The sequence below is a fragment of the Brachycentrus maculatus genome, unplaced genomic scaffold (genome assembly GCF_059751285.1).
Source record: "Brachycentrus maculatus isolate JH-2025_06_01 unplaced genomic scaffold, ASM5975128v1 h1tg000196l, whole genome shotgun sequence".
Taxonomy (NCBI): domain Eukaryota; kingdom Metazoa; phylum Arthropoda; class Insecta; order Trichoptera; family Brachycentridae; genus Brachycentrus; species Brachycentrus maculatus.
In genome coordinates this window covers 2,181,014-2,200,841 of record NW_028280947.1, presented here as the reverse complement: position 1 = coordinate 2,200,841, position 19,828 = coordinate 2,181,014, and the positions used below count along the sequence as shown (strand labels likewise).

Genomic DNA, 19,828 nt, shown 5'->3' with positions numbered 1-19,828 from the left:
TGCCATGTTTTTCTCGGTCTTCCTCTGCTTCTTTTCCCACTAACATTCGCCTCATAGATTTGTTTTACCGTTCTTTCCTCACTCATTCGTTCCACGTGTCCAAACAATCTCAACACACCTTTCTTAATTTTATCGATATCTCAGCTTTGCATTCCTTCCTTATTTCACTATTCGCACATCTATCATACATCGTTTTGTCGCACATTCTTCTGAGAGATCGCATTTCGACTGCATTCAGTCTACTTTCATCCTTCGTTTGCCAACTCCATGTTTCACTTCCATACATTAGAGTTGGAACCAGGACTCCGTTGTGCACTGCCAGTTTAGCTTCCAATGATAGGTTTTTATTTGCCATAACTGATTTCAGTGCACCATTCACTTTGTTCCCAGCATTCACTCTCCTTTCTATGTCTTTTAGAAAGTGCTTATTTGATTACCGAACCCTTCTGGATGTATAGAAGTGAATCATTATTTAGGAGGCATTGCCTTTACACACCCATCATATTTTGTGGACTTTGAATTGGTTTACTATCAAGGTCTACTAATTCCATTTGCCCGTATAATTATAGTTTTTTTTCACTATTTGAGTAAGTTAATGCTAGTTTTTGTGACTTCACATAATTTAATGAATCAAAATTATTTTTTATCACTAATGAATACTGGAAATGAATGAATTATTATTAACAACAAAATTTATATCAAAAGTAAGGTTATTTTATTTTTATTTTTAAAGGAATAACCCGCAAAGCCTCTATTAGAGGCTTGTCTTCGTGTAGGATTGTAAGGATAGGGAAGGTAAATGTGAAAAGTACATCACAAACACCCGGACCATTTGAAGATAAATCTTTCTTGAATTTATTTTTCACTTGCTGGGAATCAAACCTGCGACGCCAGTTTCACAGTCTACCCAACTACGCCACAGCGCCTGTCTGCGTGCACTTTTCATTATTGTCTCTTAATTTCTTCAAAATGGATTCTGAATCTTTTTTTATAGTAATGTATCCATTGTTGTCGATACCTGCTGTCTTCTTGAAGGCAATTAGCAATCGTTCAATGAATTTTATTATTGGAATTCGAGATAGTGTGTGTTACAATGATTCCTTACTTTCCTGTAAAATTTCGCCCGAAGAGCTCAACCTTTCCAGGAGTATGGACGTAAATAAACGTCTGTGCGAATTTTCCTCAAAAGAGTATCGACGTTTATGATCGTCGAAGTACGTCCATCAATTAGTATGATGTAAAAAGTATAGCAATGACATCTGTGGATATTTGTATGCAATTTTGCCCCTAAATAAAACCTAGAGATGGTGTTTTTTTAAATTCATTTATAATTATTAAATAATGATAAAGGAAACATTTGATTTTATACCACTTGAGTTTTATTAAAGACTACTAGTTTCGGAAGCTAGACTTCCATCATTTATATTTTAGTTTTAAAATTTAGTTTTGTTTTAATTATTCAGACCTGACGATGGATGTTTAGCTTCCGAAACTAGTAGTCTTTTATAAAACTCAAGTGGTATAAAAACAAGTGTTTCCTTAATCATTGTAACATGTCTTACCACAAAGTTAATGCCGAAACAATAAATAAAATATTATTAAATAATTTCTATCTTCATACTACATACATTTCGTGATTTTTTTTCATGTTTAAAAAGAAACGGACAGAGAAAGTCAGACATCAATTATTGTACTCCGGGAAAGGTTAAACCCTTTGATTGCCACTAGTCTAAATTCAGGAGTCGGGATAATCGGCTGGTGTGTATGAGGAGATGCATGAATGCGGAAGACACGAAGATTGTTTGCAAAGACAGTGTGGTGTGACATTTTATTCTCTCTGCCTATCCCTGCGGTGAAGCAGCGTGATGGTTTGGTTAGGTTGTCGGAGTCGGAATAATCGGCTGGTATGTATGAGGAGATGCATGAATGCGGAAGAGGCGAAGATTGTTTGCAAAGACAGTGTGGTGTGACATTTTATTCTCTCTTCCTATCCCTGCGGAGAAGCGGCGTGATGGTTTGGTTAGGTTGTCGGAGTCGGAATATTCGGCTGGTATGTATGAGGAGATGCATGAATGCGGAAGAGGCGAAGATTGTTTGCAAAGACAGATTGGTATGGCGTTCATTTGACTCTGCCTAAAACGGAGCGATGATTATTCAGTTAGTCATGAATCGTTAATTTTATTGTAATACTATTAATTATATTCAAATTATAAACTTAAATAATAAAAATGAAAATGGTATTTTCTGGCGTTTCTCATGTGTGTGATTATATTCCAGGATTCGGACCTCACATACTAATATAAGAGTTTCTGCTTAGTAAAAAGCTTCTTTACATCTCACCAATAGATGTCTCTAGTGAAGTTCTAGTGATTCAAGAACAAGGTTTCTAAATTGGTTCATATATATATAGAACTTCCAAGAATTTGAGTAGTGTGGTTGTCAATAATGGGTAGAATTGGTGAATGTTGCATGTGTGTAAAGTGATCACTTAAACCAGCCGATGACGGTCGTCAGCCCCGTAAATGCCCAGACTTCCATATTCTTCTTCATCTTTGATGAGATGTCAAAAAATAATAATTATATTGAAATGATTTATTAACTGTTGAATGCGGTAAAGCTCTAACATTAAATGTTTTTTATCAGCAGGATATTATAATTTTATTGTTTACGAGAATTTGTAATTTAAACATGAATTAATAATAAATGTAATCTTCTTACGATAGTGAAATATATTAAATGTTGTCAATAATTTCAATAGACTAGGAATTCCCCCCAAGAATTCTGTTTACTTTTAACTAGTACAGAGTTGGGAAATTCCCAGCATAAATGTTTGACTAAAGTATAACTAAAGAAGAGAGGGAGAGGAAGATCCCTTACACAATGGACCGATGGAGTTAAGGCAGCAGCAGGCACCTCGGTGGTTGGAGCGCTACGTGCAGTGCAGTCAAGGGATAACTGGAGAAGAGTCATTGCTTCCACAAGGGTCACAACCCTCAGTAATGAGGAATAAGACGGAGAAGAAAAAAGAATATATCAAGGACGATATATGTATTTTCATGTTTGACTAAAGAATAATTAAACAAGAGAGGGAGAGGAAGATCCCCCACACGATGGACCGATCCAGTTAAGGCAGCAGCAGGCACCTCGGTGGTTGGAGCGCTACATGCAGCGCAGTCAAGGGATAACTGGAGAAGAGTCATTGCTTCCACAAGGGTCACAACCCTCAGTAATGAGGAATAAGACAGAGAAGAAAAAAGAATATATCAGGGACGATATATGTATTTTCAGTGACTGTTTCAACGAAATCCGTTATAGTTTAAGGAGACAATGGTATGCGTATGTGAGGAGAATGCAACTATCTAGACTCCCCCACATCGCACTGTACCGCCAATCCCATGGTAGACGACTTTGATGACAAAGAGATGGATTGATAGCTGGGAATCGACATCGCAGGAGGCTAATCCCTCTTAAAAACAGGCCACAAGCCCTACACCAAGAAGTAGAAGAAGAAATAAATTTTAATAACACATTTTCAATGTCGTTTTTATCATTTTGCGTGTTATCCGACCTTGCCACGGCCGGTTTAGGTCGAATAATGGAGACTAATGTATTTTAATTCATCTTCTTCATGCCTAGGATAATAACACGATAAATTGAATATTCCAGATTCTGCGCCTGAACAGATCGTCGCTGGGCAAGACGGCCACGGGCCACGTGGTGAACCTGATGTCCAACGACGTGAACCGGTTCGACGTGGCCGCGTCCTTCGCTCACTACCTGTGGATCATGCCGCTGCAGATCCCGCTGGCCGCCTACCTCATGTGGCGCAGCGTGCAGGTGGCCGCCTTCATCGGCATAGCCGTGCTCGTGGTGCAGGCCGTCTTCCTCCAAGGTGGGCTGCTCTCCCGGTAGATCTACTACATGTGTGTGATTATAATCCAGGATTCGGACCTCACATACTAATATAAGAGTTTCTGCTTAGTAAAAAGCTTCTTTACATCTCACCAATAGATGTCTCTAGTGAAGTTCTAGTGATTCATGACAACGTTTCTAAATTGGTTCATATATATAGAACTTCCAAGGATTTGAATAGTGTGGTTGTCAATAATGGGTAGAATTTGTGAATGTTACACGTGTGTAAAGAGATTACTTAAACCAGCCTATGACGGTTGTCAGCCCCGTAAATACCCAGACTTCCATAATCATCTTCATCTTTGATGAGATGTCAAAAAATAAAATGAAAATAACTCTTGTAATTGGAGATAATCCAGATTTTGTGAAAAAGTATTTGGACACACTCAAAATGTTGTAAGATCTACTATTATTACTACTACTACTACTACCACACTCTTCTGTCCTGACACACTCTTGTCGCTTCCTTTACATCCATACGTTTAGTCATACATGCCCTCCGATTATGCAGACTTTTGACACCACCAGATTTAATTTTTTATTTGAAAAAATAAGAGAAATATTTTTGTTTTTATTATTTCCAAAAATACTTAAATTTCATACTATTTGTGAGCCTAAGCGCCTCATTATTATAAATAGGTATCAAACTGTGGTATAGTGGGTTCGAACCAAGAAACTCTGACTCAATAATCCGCGACACTAACCACGGGAGCACACCCGATTTTAGGTTCTTATTGATTCCATCAGTTGTGCCAAGTCTTTTTCCGCCAACCTCGTTCTGTTCTCCCGCTCACATTCGCCACATATACATTCTTAGTCATTCTCTCGTTATCCATCTGCTCCACATGTCCATACCACCTTAAAGAACTCTTCTTAATCCCTTCAATTATCCCTAACTCAGCCTTACGTTCCTTATATCTTAATTTTTAATTCTGTCATACAATGATTTTACACACATTCGTCTAAGGAAGCATTTCAACCTGGTTCACCCTGGTAGATCGTAATTCAAATTTAGCTTGATTGATAGTATTTATTTTACAGAACTCCATATTAACTCATTCTTTGCGGGAAACGCTTAAATGCATCTTTTACGTACTGTTGGTAGAAGGACAATTACTCTCAAGTGATCTCATCTGTTGACTATGTATTTTTGTGGCTACGTAACACTTTACTACTGCCAGACAGCCACTAAAGTGCAGTAGCACATGTGATGAGTATTGTGGTAGAATGACGTACGATCTAAAATTTAATAGCAACACAGTCGCTATGTATATACCAGTGATGGATCTCTGCAAGCCTCTCCCAAACACATATAACACGTCAACACATTGTTTGTGGGAAACACTATGTAAAAGCATCTTTTACATACTGTTGGTAGAGAGCAGGAGACGCTTATAAGCGTTTGACAAAAAACTTTGTACAAATGGGAATTGGATTTGCGGTTACTTGTGATTAGTATACTGAAGGTCGGGCAGCGGACTCTGAGTATAATTAGGGTCGGGTTGAAGAAAAAACATTTTTCTTCTCCCTGACTCCATCCCAACTTATCGTCTTTGTAGACTGTTGGGTCGACTCTCCTCGTCCTCAGGTTGTAGGTCCTTCGTGTTACGCTACCTAGGCCATGTCTTCGTATTACGTCACCTAGACCATGGGCTTTGCATCATGTTATCTTTCCGTATCATGCATGAATTTTTCTAGGACGATCCATGGCGATCGCCTGGTTCGCAATATGTTCAGGTTCTCCGTGTCCTGCTCATATCGCTCACTCCTTTCAAGAACGTATAAATCAAAAAACTTGATTTTTCAGGAGAACTTTTTAAAGTTTAAAAATATAACACAATGTATTAAAAATAAATATCATGCCACTTATTGAACTTTTTACTGTGCAACAGATCTTCTTAGGTAAAACCTGAAGGTTTTTCTGCATTTGAAAAATATTTAGTATATTTAAAAAAATAATTTAACAATACCTTTTCTTCAAAATGAAAAAACAACACTTTCTGTCCTGTAGCGGGTAAATATTAAGTTAAAAATATGCCTCTTTTGCTGGGATATAGTACATTTTCTGAGCATTCCGAAAACATGCACAACTGAAAATTTACGATTTTTGATTTATGATGTTCTTGAAAGGAGTGAGCGATATCATCTCAATTGCCATCGGTCGATGAAAAAACCGCCCGACAACAATATGTTAAGTAAAGATCATACATCCCTTTTTGTGCTACAAAAATGTTATTTTTTGTCCAGGTTACCTGAGCAGATACCAGACAATTATGAGGAAGAAAATTGCCCTGCGTACCGACGAGCGTGTCAAGCTGATGAGTGAAATAGTGGCAGGTATTCAAGTCATCAAGATGTACGCGTGGGAGAAGCCATTTGAGAAGCTGGTTGCCCTTTCTAGACGGTTAGTACCGATAAATAATACAGCAATATCTCGATATTAACACAGTTTATGGTGAAGTTTGTTAAAGACATGTAATTTGATGCGAGTGATATTCTAATATGCGATCTATCGCATCAAAAGAATCTCTGAACTGAACACACCCTTCCATAACTGCCTGAGGATGAGCCATAATGATCTAGCTCAGGCATGTCAAACTCGCGGCCCGCGAGTATTTTTTAAATTTTTTTTTTTTTCGGCCCGCAGATACCCGCGGTTATATTTTTCATTTATTTGAATTCTAATTCTATTTATTGTTTCGGCATTAACTTTGTGGTAAGACATGTTACAATGATTAAAGAAAACACTTGTTTTTTACCACTTGAGTTTTATTATAGACTACATGTTTCAGAAGTTAAACTTCCATCATTCAGGTCTGTATAATAACTAAAATATTAAATATAAAATTGTTCTATAAATAAGGAGAGGGGAAAGTTAGAGGGAGGGGGTTAGTCAAGGGGCGGAGTTTGAAAACAAAGGAAAACTCAAACTCCGCCCCTTGACTAACCCCCTCCCCCTAACTTTCCTTTCTCCTTATTTATAGAACAATTTTATATTTTATATTTTAGTTATTATACAGACCTGAATGATGGAAGTTTAACTTCTGAAACATGTAGTCTATAATAAAACTCAAGTGGTAAAAAACAAGTGTTTTCTTTAATCATTTTAATTCTTCATTGAAATATTTTTTTGTAAGGGAACATATGATTTTCTTTTACAAAATAATTCAGTTGGATCTACTGTACCTCATGTGACTGTCTTTGATGATAAATTATTCACTTATTAGATAAGAATGAACATGAGATTTTTGAGTTTTTTGATGTGGCCCGCCGGCGTACCCAAAATACCTTATGTGTCCCGTGGCGCCTTTTGAGTTTGACACCCCTGAACTAGCTTACCAACAAAATAAAATTATATTTTACTATTTTTTTTTTGTGTGTAATTTAGTCATAATCTTATTGTTATAAAAAAAGTGTCAAAATTAAAATTGTGTTTTGTGAACAAATTATATCATCTTTATTAGTGGTACAGTGGGTTTTTTGTGTATGAAGTTTGAAGGTATCTAAAATGCACAAAAATCACGAAATGCACATCATAAGGATTCTGAAACGTAAAAATATGTGCACACCTCCGCAACATGAGGTTTATGAAACGCACAAATGTGTGCACGCCTCGCAGCGTAAGGTTTCTGAAAAGCACAAATATGTGCATGCCGCAATCAATGTGTTAATGATCAATCGATTTAATTCAATTCAATTCAATTTTTTCAATTAAATTCAATTTATTCAATAAAAAAAATAATATACACATAACAAACAATATTCAAGGCGTATATATTAAAAGTAAAAGTAAGCAAGAAGACTTAAAGGTGTAGAAGAATCCCGCTTCGGAAAACTCCTTCGGACACATGGAACAGATCAATATCCAATGTGATATTGTTCAACATAGCGGTAGCTCTTCCTACAGGCATAACCATCGGCAGTTAAAGGTAGTTCTATGTCTTCTTACCCTTATCCGCACCCAATGGTGCATAGGGCACTGCATCGTAGGGATGCAGTGTTATCTCGATCGTAAATTGCATGAAGGCAAGGTGATCAGCCCTGCGCTTCTTGTACCAGTCCAGGGTGATATTAAATAAATATGAGAGTGAAAATCGGCCATATTTATTTTGACCCTCCTGGGAATCGAACCCGGGACCTCCAGCACGGTAGCCAAACGCGCTGACCACTGCGCTACGGAGGTGGAGTTCTATGTACGTTACCATAAAGTGTGTTGATTGTGATTTGTGGGCTTTGCTGTAAGGTGCTTTCTTGTGTTAATTGATAATTGCGAATTCGGATAATTCGCGACTGGACCGGGATTAGGAGTGGGAGAGTTATTCCGGGTGGCGCAGATACGCGAAGCCTTTGACATAGTGATCGCCAATTTTGAGGGGACCTAACAAGGCACAAAAAAGAATAATTTTAAAAAGTTCTACTGTACATGAATAAAGCTATATTTTAAAATTGATTTTGATTGTTTTGTATTTCAGTGTGGAGATGAAGCTGATTGGCAAGACGGCCTACATCCGCGGGTTCTCGCTGGCGCTGATGGTTTTCATGGAGCGGGTGTCCCTGTACGCCAGCATCGTGGCCTTCGTGCTGGCGGGCAACCGGCTGCGCGGCGACGTGGTGTTCTCCATCGCCCAGTACTACAACATGCTGCAGCTGACCGTCTCCATCATGTTCCCCTTTGCGCTCTCCACCTATGGAGAGGCGCGCATATCAGTCAAGCGGCTGGAGGTACGGTTTTATAAATTTACCAGCTTGCGGCACTATCGGAGCTGGCGTTTACATACCCCCAAGATGTTTGTCACTGCCCACTCCTTTCAATGTTGTCAAATCATACAAATAGTGGACCATACGGTAAATTTATTTGGTTATTAATCTCTTCTCTTCTTCTCCGTCTTATTCCTCATTACTGAGGGTTGTGACCCTTGTGGAAGCAATGACTCTTCTCCAGTTGTCCCTTGATTGCGCTGCACGTAGCGCTCCAACCGCCGAGGTGCCTGCTGCTGCATAAACTTGATCGGTTCATCGTGTGGGGATCTTCCTCTCCCTCTCTTCCCCTCCAGGCTACCGATCACGACCAATCGTCAAAAGAACTGGAGAATCCATCGTGTACAGGCATTGGCCAGAGTCAAGCCATCCAAGCGTAGTTCCTGGTGAATGGACTCGTTGGCGCGTCTAGCCGTCCATGTTTATGCCAATACCACATTTCGAAAGTGTCAATTTTTCTCCTTTCTGGTGCTTTTATGGTCCATGTTTCAGCAATGCTTTAATGCAAATTAAAAAATCAGTATTTACAAACTTTATGAACAAAGACTTAAAACTGAAGTGACACAAAACTTAAGTAAAATGGAGGTAAAGTTAAAAATTTCTTCTTCTTTTGTCTCAACTTGTGGATTGGTCTGCAGCAACAAATGACACCTCCTTCGCCACTCCCGTCTATCATGTGCCACCCTCTTCAGCTCTTCATAAGTTGAACAGCCCATATCTTTGTACAAGTCGCAAAGATATTCCCGGGGTGGGCGTCCTCTGGCATTTGTTCCCTCGATCGCTCCCTCTATTATCAGGTGCAGGAAACACTCCTGTCTCAACACGTTGAGTGCTGACCATTACACTACGTAGGTGGACACCACTCCTTTCAAGAACGTCATAAATCAAAAATCGTCAATTTTCAGTTGTGCATGTTTTCGGAATGCACAGAAAGTGTACTATATCCCAGCAAAAGCGGCATATTTTAAACTTAATATTTACCCGCTACAGGGCAGAAAGTGTTGTTTTTGCATTTTGAAGAAAAGGTATTGTTTAATTATTTTTTTAAATAAACTAAATATTTTTCAAATGGAGAAAAAACATTCAGGTTTTACCTAAATAGATCTGTTGCACAGTAAAAAGTTCAATAAGTGGCTTGATATTTATTTTTAATACATTGTGTTATATTTTTAAACTTTAAAAACATTCTCCTGAAAAATTAAGTTTTTTGATTAATGCGTTTTCGAAAGGAGTGAGCGATGTAGTTAATGTTAAATCCGATGTTCCCTCTTTAATGTTAAATCTGATCATGATGTGTGATGAGCATTCTTCTCGTCAGGAATTCATGATGCTGGAGGAGAAGGTGACCAAGACGAAGATAATCCCGCACAACGGCTCCGAGTATAAGTCCATCCCGGCAGAGTGCACCGATGTCGTACTGTCCAAGGCTCGGGCCTGCTGGTCCAGCGAGGCCATCGTGGACACCCTGAGGGAGATCTCGCTCCGGGTCAAACCTGGGACCTTCTGCGCCGTGGTCGGCCCCGTCGGAGCCGGAAAGGTTAGAGATGTGATTCAGCTTATCGCCGTGATATGATATTTCCAGGCATACGCAGGAGATAGTAGAGATTCTGAATGTATCACATTTTTATTCCTTAAATATAAAATAACATAAATTATATTTGAAGCACTAACTTTGTGATTTTCCATTTTCCATAGACATCAACAAATAGAGCCGCCAATAATTACGCAATGTTACCAATATTAAAATAAGTCCATCGTTCCTGTGACATCATTCATTACCAACTTACGAAAACAACGTATTGACGAAGGTGAATTTTCCAAAAGAAAATGATGAATGAAAAATATTGATTATATCGGCTGTTATAAACACAAAACGAGTCTAATACAATCCTTTAAAGGTTGGGTATGTTAAATTTGATATTCCTCCCGTCTGACAATGATCCATTAATGGGCTTAGAATTTTCAACCATGATGAGAAAGATGTTTGAGATCCCGGCTAATGCTCTTACCCGCCTCCTATGCGTGTTTGCATCCACGAGTGGGTTTAGCAATGCTTGAATTACACGGGCTATTGATAGCATGAATCAACACAGAAATCCTACTCATATTTGCAATCGCACTGTAGCCATCTTAGCGTTATCTGTTTGGGCACTTTATGGTCCAGGATTATTGAGATGCCTTCTCACAGGGTTATCATAAAGTCGCGTTACGATCGAGGAATGTCATCCGCACTGTACCTGTTATTGAGGTTTCAAACATTCAATAAGAACCTCTACCGATACGGTTGAATGATCATCTAAAAATTACTGTTTTGGCTGAATGATAACATGCAAATTACTGTTTTGGATGTATGGTAACGTGTAAACTACTGTTTTGGCTGTATGGTAACATGTAAATTACTGTTTTGGCTGTATGTTAACATGTAAACTACTGTTTTGGCAGTATAGTAACATGTAAATTGCTGTTTTGGCTGTATAGTAACATGTAAATTACTGTTATGGCTATATGGTAACATATAAATGACTGTTTTGGCTATATGGTAACATGTAAATTACTGTTTTGGTTGTATGGTTACATGTAAATTACTGTTAAAGCTGTATGGTAACATATATTACTGTTATAGCTGTATGTTAACATAAATTACTGTTATGGCTGTATATGGTAACATGTAAATTAGTGATATGGCTGTATGGTAACATGTAAATTACTGTTATGTATTAGCTATTTGGTAAAATAAAAATTAACTCTACCATCATGGTCAATGATCATATGAAATGATCATACTCAATGATCATGTAAAAATTGCTGTAAAATAAAAATTAACTCTACCATTATTATATCTGATATATTCTAAACAATATATCAGAATTTTCAAGGTTTATGTCTGTTTTACTGGTAAAAAATTATATTACTGTTATAGCTGTATGTTAACATAAATTACTGTTATGGCTGTATGGTAACATGTAAATTAGTGATATGGCTGTATGGTAACATGTAAATTACTGTTATTAGCTATTTGGTAAAATAAAAATTAACTCTACCATCATGGTCAATGATCATATGAAATGATCATACTCAATGATCATGTAAAAATTGCTGTAAAATAAAAATTAACTCTACCATTATTATATCTGATATATTCTAAATAATATATCAGAATTTTCAAGGTTTATGTCTGTTTTACTGGTAAAAAATTTTATTTAGTGTGTTTCATCCTCGAAAAAAACCAAAGCCAAAAGGACGAATGATTTTTCTTGCAAATAAATTTAATAAATTTATATACACCGCAGGACAAAAAAATTTACGAGTTTACTTGCTACCGCACGCCTTGACTTTACTGAACTCTTTTTCTAAGAAATCCTTTATCGATACCTCTTTCTTTTGTTCAATAAATTAAAGACACTTTGTGTCACCTTTCTACAATATTTACATTTTAAAATGTCTCAACAATTTTGTTTTACCCGCGTTTGAGGGAACATAACACAACAATCATGGAAAGTGCAAAGCAAATGTCGATAGCGATAAAATCCAAAATAATCACACTGTCGCAACAAAACATATCTAATTGTAAAATATCTCGTCGAGTTGGGTATTCAGAAGGTGCAGTGAGGTTTTTATTTAAAAAATTCCAACAAACTAAATCCATAGAACGGAAAAAAGGAAGCGGATGGGGGCGCGCGACATCTGCCCGAGATGATCGCTTAATAAAAAAAATTGTTATGCGCGATCGATTTTTAACGGCACTTAAAATACACTCAGAGGTGCAGTCTACTAGCTAATCAACATTTTCAGTAAAAACAGTGTTCAGGCGGCAGTTGGAGCATGGTTTCCAAGCACGAAGTCCCGCAAAGAAACCATTACTGACGAACAAAATGCAGAAGGCTAGACTGGATTGGGCGAAAGAGCACCAGAATTGGACCTTGGAGGATTGGCAAAATGTTATTTTCTCCGATGAATTAAAATTCAACCTTTTTGGTCCAGACGGCATAAAGATAGTTCGACGAAAACTTGGGGAAAAATACCATCCGTCGTGCGTCCCTCGAACCGTTAAACATTCACCCTACGTCATGATTTGGGGGTGCATGACAGCGTACGGTTTGGGACCTCTAAATTTTATACAGGGTACGATGAATGCCATCCAGTACAAAAAAGTGCTGAAAAACCATCTTATTCCAACAATCGAGGACATTACGCAGTATACCGCGGACCCGATTTTTCAGGACGATTTGGCGCCGTGCCATAGAGCCCGCACTGTGAGTACAAATATTTATTTTTTAATGCACTTTGTAGACCACTTGATAAATAATTTATTGTTTTTCTTACAGATCATTGAATACAAGGATAAAATTGGCTTAAAATCGTTGACGTGGCCCGGGAATAGTCCTGATTTGAACCCGATAGAAAATTTATGGGCGATTATGAAAAAAAAAGTTGGGAAAAAAAAATAAAAAAACATTGAGGAATTAAAAAAAAACTTGATTCAAGTTTAGGAAGAAGAAATAACATCAGAAATTTAAGATTCGCTTTACGCTTCGTTAAATAATAGAATTTTACATGTTATAAAAAATAAAGGGGAATTCACTAAGTATTAAATATTTTTAAATGTTATAAATATGTTTAAATGTAAAATACCTTAATTTAAAATAAAGCGATTAGAACCTTCTTCTAAAATATGAATAAAAAAATTACATGTCTTTTATTACTCCATCACAAACACTCGACCATAAATGAACCGTTATGGGTCTCTAAGGTTCGGATAATCTGATACCTGGTATATAATGGCAATTTCTAAGTACAATTCATGAGTAAGATCTTTCATTTTAACCTTGAAGTAACGAGTAGTCATCACATATGTTAAACAATACAAAAAAAACTAATTGAATATCAAGAATAATTCATTATGTGTCAATTTTAGTTTTTTTGAGGACTCGTAAATTTTTTTGTCCAGGGGTGTATTTCTATATACTTCGCTGAGATGATTGAGGGCCGGATATTGCTTTATAACAAAGTTGGTTTTTAAGTTTTAAAATGAAAATATTAGCGCTTTAGAATATTAATTATATATAACTTTACACCTCATGTTGACATGTCATATTTTCTTACATAAGCATGTTTTATTACGTGCTAGGTAGGGAGATAACAGTATTGAACAAGGTACATTAATTGACTTATTATTACGAGGTATGTTTTCCGCCATTCATAACAAAACAAACCATTGACTGATAAGAGTAACATATTTTATAGTATAATAATAATAATAAAACCCTTATCCGCACCCCAATGGTGCATAGGGCACTGCGTCATATAAACGCAGTGTTATCTTGATCGTTTACACATGAAGGAAAGGTGATCAGCCCTCCGCTTCAGGTACCAGTCCAGGGTAATATTGAATAAATATGACAGTGAAAAAATCACTAATATTTATTTTACCCCCCTTGGGAATCGAACCCGGGACCTCCAGAACGGTAGCCGAGCGTGCAGACCATTACACTAAGGAGGCGGATTTTATAGTATAGGGTTCAATTTTATGTACATCATTTCCTTAGTAGGTCACTCAAGTTTGCATTGCGTTCTTGATTGTGTCCAGTATCCAGTTATTACGTTTCTCTGAACGCGATACAGATACTAAGTTTTTTTTCTGCAATCAATATATAACAACATTAAATAATTCCTTCTATTCTGAATTTGAAATGAGGCCTAGCGCAGAAGGTAAAAATACCCTTACCATCCTTAACACTTTCAATGCCAGAAGGTATTAACCGGATCCACGCGGCTCGCATAACCGTATGTGTTTTCACAAAACATTCCCTGTACGCGGCTGACATAACCGTTTGTGTTTTTACTTTACTCCAAGTTTCGAATCTCAGTTCAACTTGGAGGGATTTTTTCATGGTGTGGAACTTTGGATAAAATAATACGTCAATCCTTGGCCTTATGACATCTGTTGAAATATCTGACTAATAATTTGTAACATCACAAGGATAAATAAAAGAACAGATCCCTGATTTTTTTTGCAGTCGGTAATTAGTCCGCGCCATAATCATGCCCTATATCTGTCTCACTCTCGACGCTACGCATCGCCAGTGGGTAAGAGTGACACACGACGCGTGCTTTGATTTATTTATGTTACGATCTTATTTGTTTATATTACGATATATTTCAAGAATAAGTGTATTATAGAGTACCAAAAAAGCACAATGAATCCCATTGAACGTTTTTGTTTAGGAAAATAAATTGTTTCTTAACTAAATACATGATAAAAGTAATCATTTAAAAAACGGCGAAATACCGCCGCGCACGGGCGTCTCTCAGGAACAAAGTTAGCGCGGTTAAAAGGTTAAATATACAAAATATAGCTTATAGATAATGTTGTTGTGTGGTTGGTTTCAGAGTTCCCTGCTCCAAGTGCTCCTGGGCGAGCTGCCCTTGACCGAGGGCACGGTGGAGCTGGGCGGGGCCACGCTGGCCTACAGCTCGCAGGAGCCGTGGCTCTTCGTGGCCACCGTGCGCCAGAACATCCTCTTCGGCCAGCCCTTCGACAAGGACAGATACAGAAAGGTACTTCTAATGTTTTACAGTAAAGTAGTGGTCAGCGTGCTTGGCTACCGCACTGGTCCCAGGCTTGATTCTCAGCGGGAGTCTAAATAAATATCAGCATTATTTCACTTTTACACGTTCACTGTGTATAAAATAATACTATACAGAAATATATTACAAATAACAACTATGTAGTTTTTTCCACATAAATTTATTTAAAAAAACGACCGGGTTTCGTCGTAACCGACGTCATGAGGCTACTTTATATTTTGAACATCACAAGTGTATTCCTTTGTGTTTTCAAAACATTTAAAACTGGCTACGAATCCTTATATGTAAAACTCTCCTTACAATTCCATCATCATGTCAAGATTTGTCTATCTGGACATGGTCTAGACTGGAACTTAAGCGCAGGGCTTATCATCACCTTGCATTAAACGATCATGATAACACTGCTTGTATACGACGCAGTACCCTATGCAATACCAGTTCAGCTTTCGCTGAATGTTTTTATTTGCTATAACTGATTTCAGTGCACCAATCACTCTGTTTCTTACAAAAGTATGATCTGTGATTAACGTTGAAGGAGTGACATTCCAGGTGGTGAAGGCGTGCTCGCTGGAGAAGGACTTTGACCAGTTTCCTCGCGGAGACCAGACCATGGTGGGGGAGCGAGGAGTCTCCCTGTCGGGGGGGCAGAGGGCCCGGATCAATCTCGCCAGGGCAGTCTACAGACAGGTACTGCAATTGTGTCATGAATTTGCACACTATGGACGGGAAACGTATTTCTACCTATTTGGTCGATTGATGCTTAAGGACGGGAAAAGTATTTCTACCCGTTTGGTCGATTGATGCTTAAGGACGGAAAAAGTATTTCTACCTGATCGGTCGATTGATGCTTAAGGACGGGAAAAGTATTTCTACCCGATCGGTTGATTGATGCTTAAGGATGGGAAAAGTATTTCTACCCGTTTGGTCGATTGATGTTCAAGGACGGGAAGGGTATTTTTACTTTCTGCGCCGACCTCATTTCAAAGTCAGAAAAGAAAGCCTGGGCATGCTGAGTTAGTATGTAGAACTTTAAAAAAAAATACTCGAAAATAGTGATTTAAAATATATTAAAGAAATTCGCGTGGGACCTTTGTTTCTGCCCATCACCAGTGGTCCCGGCGCCGGCGTAAAAAATAACTGCCTGAATGTGTTAAATTACAAGTAAATTAAATGTAATTAAATCATTTTAACATGTCTTACCACAAAGTAAATGCCGAAACAATAAATAAAATTAATTGTGCATTATTCTCAAATTGTCAGTAATTTACACTGAGTTGAACTGCCAGTAATTGATGATATCGTAGTCATACAGGAGAAAGTGACCAAGTGCATTTTTTACAAAAATGTGACTATTTGACTATTTGACTAGCTTAATATTGCCCTGAAAAAATCCCAAAGGATTTTAAACTTGGAAGTATAATATATTGACTTGTTAAAAATGACTAACTGCATTGATGTTTATTTTTTTGCCAATCAAAAGTGATTTAAATGGCCCTCCTAAACATTATATGTTTTGTTAGTTGGTCACTTTCTCCTGTACGACTACGATATGTGTCATGTATAGTAATTGATAATCGTTCTCCTCAGGCCGACCTGTACATGATGGATGACCCCCTGTCCGCTGTGGATTCGCATGTGGGGCGACACCTGGTCAACGAGTGCCTCATGGGCTTCCTGGCCGACAAGACGCGCATTCTCGTGACCCATCAGCTGCACCACCTCAAGTCCGCCGATCACATCGTCATCCTGAGAAACGTGAGACACACACTCAATCATTCCGTGTATATATTGCAACTGCAGACAGTTGGTAGAATTCCATATTGAATTGTTGGGTAATATATCCAAAATTAAACAAGGTTTACTTGGTTGAATTCTACATTTATTTATGTATATATTAATATAGGTGACGCGTTTCGTCTTCTTAGGACATTATCAAACACTCAGTGTTTGACATTATCAAACTCTCAGTGTTTGATAATGGTGTTTGATAATGTCCTAAGAAGTCGAAACGCGTCACGTATTAATATATACATAAATAAATGTAGAATTTAATCCAAAAAACCGTGTTTTATTTTGGATATATTACCCAACAATTCGTTTCGTGTAAGCTAACAAAAAATCAAATGAAAACTTTGCCATGCTGAGAATATATAATATGAGAATTACAAACAAATAGGGTAATAATAATCTTCTCTCTGACTTATTCCTCGTTACTAGTGACCCTTGTGGAAGCAATGACCCTTCTTCAGTTATCCCTTGACTGCGCTGCACGTAGCGCTCCAACCACCGAGGTGCCTGGTGCTGCCTTAAATTGGTCAGTCTATCATGTGGAGAATCTTCCTCTCCCTCTCTTCCCCTCTAGGCTACTGATCACAACCAGTCGTTCCAGGCTATCTTCATTGCCACACGCAATATGTCCAAAGAACTGGAGAATCCATCGTATACAGACACTTTGGCCAGAGTCAAGCCATTTGTCATTCCATTCGGACACAATGAAAATATTGCGATATTGTGCTGTTTGTATAATTTATTCCATACAATAAGTTTAATGAATGTAATTTAAACAAGAATTAAGGAACATGAATTATGTTTCAGAAATAATAATTTTTTAGAATTTGCCAACCATTTTTTTAAATTATATTTTTTATTTTTTTACTATATGTATTACGGCTCTTTAGGCATGGCCTGTGTTGAGCCAAAATACTTACATGTTAATACAATTTTTTCATTTTATTTTCATTTGTTTTTTTAATTATTAGATTATATACATACAATAGATACAATAACATACATTACATACAATAGATACAATAACAATTTACAGTATAAAGGTTTTACAATAAAATAATTACACCTGGAATTGAATTAATTCACTTTCTACCTTGTACCTTCCAACGAGAAGCAACCATCGACAGACACTGTTCTTAAAGACTTAATTAGATAATGATCACAAATATGACAACAATAACGTAGAAATCCTAAATTTATTAACACGAAAAGTCATTAACTGCAACATTTTAAAAACATAAAAATTCTTAAAAATATTGATAACAATAAACCCATCATTGAAATATGCAACGACCCTCCTATTGTCTATTTTCCCACTTATAAAAAATAAATAAATAAAAATAGGAAACAGCTCCTACCCCCTCTTCAACCTTCAACGTCCCAAGGACACAACTCTAAAATTTAGACTTATCTTCATATACAGTGTTTGGAATAGATCCGGAATGCATTGAAACACGTGTCCCAATAGATCTTTACAAATTTACCAAGAAAAACTTAAATTAAAAATTAATTTTAATCAATTATTGTGGATATCGAAGTTTTTTTTTATTATTTCAGGGGAGAATTGAAATTCAAGGAGCGTACGAGGAAGTCTACAAAAACCCGCTCTTCTCAGAGCTGATGGCCGACGAAGAAGAAGAGGACCCTGAGAAGGCGATGAAGAGGCAGAAATCCTTATCAGAAGTGAGTTACTATGAGTACATCATCAAATATCACTCGCAAAAATCTGCCAGTTGATGCTGCCCGCCAATTGATAGATGCATTTGTAGTATCTAGAGCCCATTATTGAACAGTGTATACACGGTGTTTCTCCCAAAGTCTGTGTATTTTTTAGAATAATTTATATATTAAAATAGTATTAATAAATGTACGCGAGAAGGACAAAGAGACGCAGTTCATCAACTTTTATTTTGCTTATAATATTGTCCCCACCACGTATAACTCCTTTGAAATCGTATATATAAGGGGTGGCGGACAAATTTTTGTGTGCTCAGATTAAATAATATTCAAAACGTGTATACGCCACGCTCGCTCTGCTTTTATATAACTAACTAACTAACTAACCATCACGCCGCTTCCCCGCAGGGGTAGGCAGAGAGAATAGAACGCCACACCACTCTGTCTGCAAACATTCTTCGCCTCTTCTACGTTCATGCATCTCCTCATACATACCCGCCGATTGTTACGACTGCTAACCTGACCACTTTCAAGTATTTGGTATACCTGATCGTGCCATGTTTTTCTCGGTCTTCCTCTGCTCCTTTTTCCACTTACATTCGCCTCATAAATTTGTTTTACCGTTCTTTCCTCACTCATTCGTTCTACATGTCCAAACCATCTCAACACACCTTTCTTAATTTTATCGATAATGCTTATCTCAGCTTTGCATTCCTTCCTTATTTCACTATTCGCACATCTATCATACATCGTTTTGTCGCACATTCTTCCGAGAGATCGAATTTCGACTGCATTCAGTTTACTTTCATCCTTCTTTTGCCAACTCCATGTTTCACTTCCATACATTAGAGTTGGAACCAGGACTCCGTTGTGCACTGCCAGTTTAGCTTCCGCTGATAGGTTTTTATTTGCTATAACTGATTTCAGTGCACCATTCACTTTGTTCCCAGCATTCACTCTCCTTTCTATGTCTGTTTTTATATTGGTGTCGCTTTGTTCTTCTCGCCCTTGTGTTTTGCAATTTTCGATATATTGCTGTAATTTTGTTATTTTCACACTTGTGACTTTGTAATTTTTAATAAATAAAAGATTGTCTTCATTTGCG

General features: G+C 37.4%; 1 protein-coding gene across 1 annotated transcript in view; it reads left to right on the top strand.

Annotated features, from left to right (window-relative positions):
• LOC148307632 (ATP-binding cassette sub-family C member 4-like) overlaps nucleotides 1-19,828 on the top strand; it is a 70,880-nt gene that overhangs the window by 33,904 nt on the left and 17,148 nt on the right. The window contains exons 4-11 of the mRNA XM_088263198.1: nucleotides 3,667-3,892; nucleotides 6,160-6,316; nucleotides 8,385-8,634; nucleotides 9,989-10,207; nucleotides 15,061-15,228; nucleotides 15,808-15,945; nucleotides 16,846-17,013; nucleotides 18,604-18,729. Coding sequence (XP_088119324.1) covers nucleotides 3,667-3,892; nucleotides 6,160-6,316; nucleotides 8,385-8,634; nucleotides 9,989-10,207; nucleotides 15,061-15,228; nucleotides 15,808-15,945; nucleotides 16,846-17,013; nucleotides 18,604-18,729 — 1,452 coding nt within the window. The remainder of the gene's footprint in view (nucleotides 1-3,666; nucleotides 3,893-6,159; nucleotides 6,317-8,384; nucleotides 8,635-9,988; nucleotides 10,208-15,060; nucleotides 15,229-15,807; nucleotides 15,946-16,845; nucleotides 17,014-18,603; nucleotides 18,730-19,828) is intronic.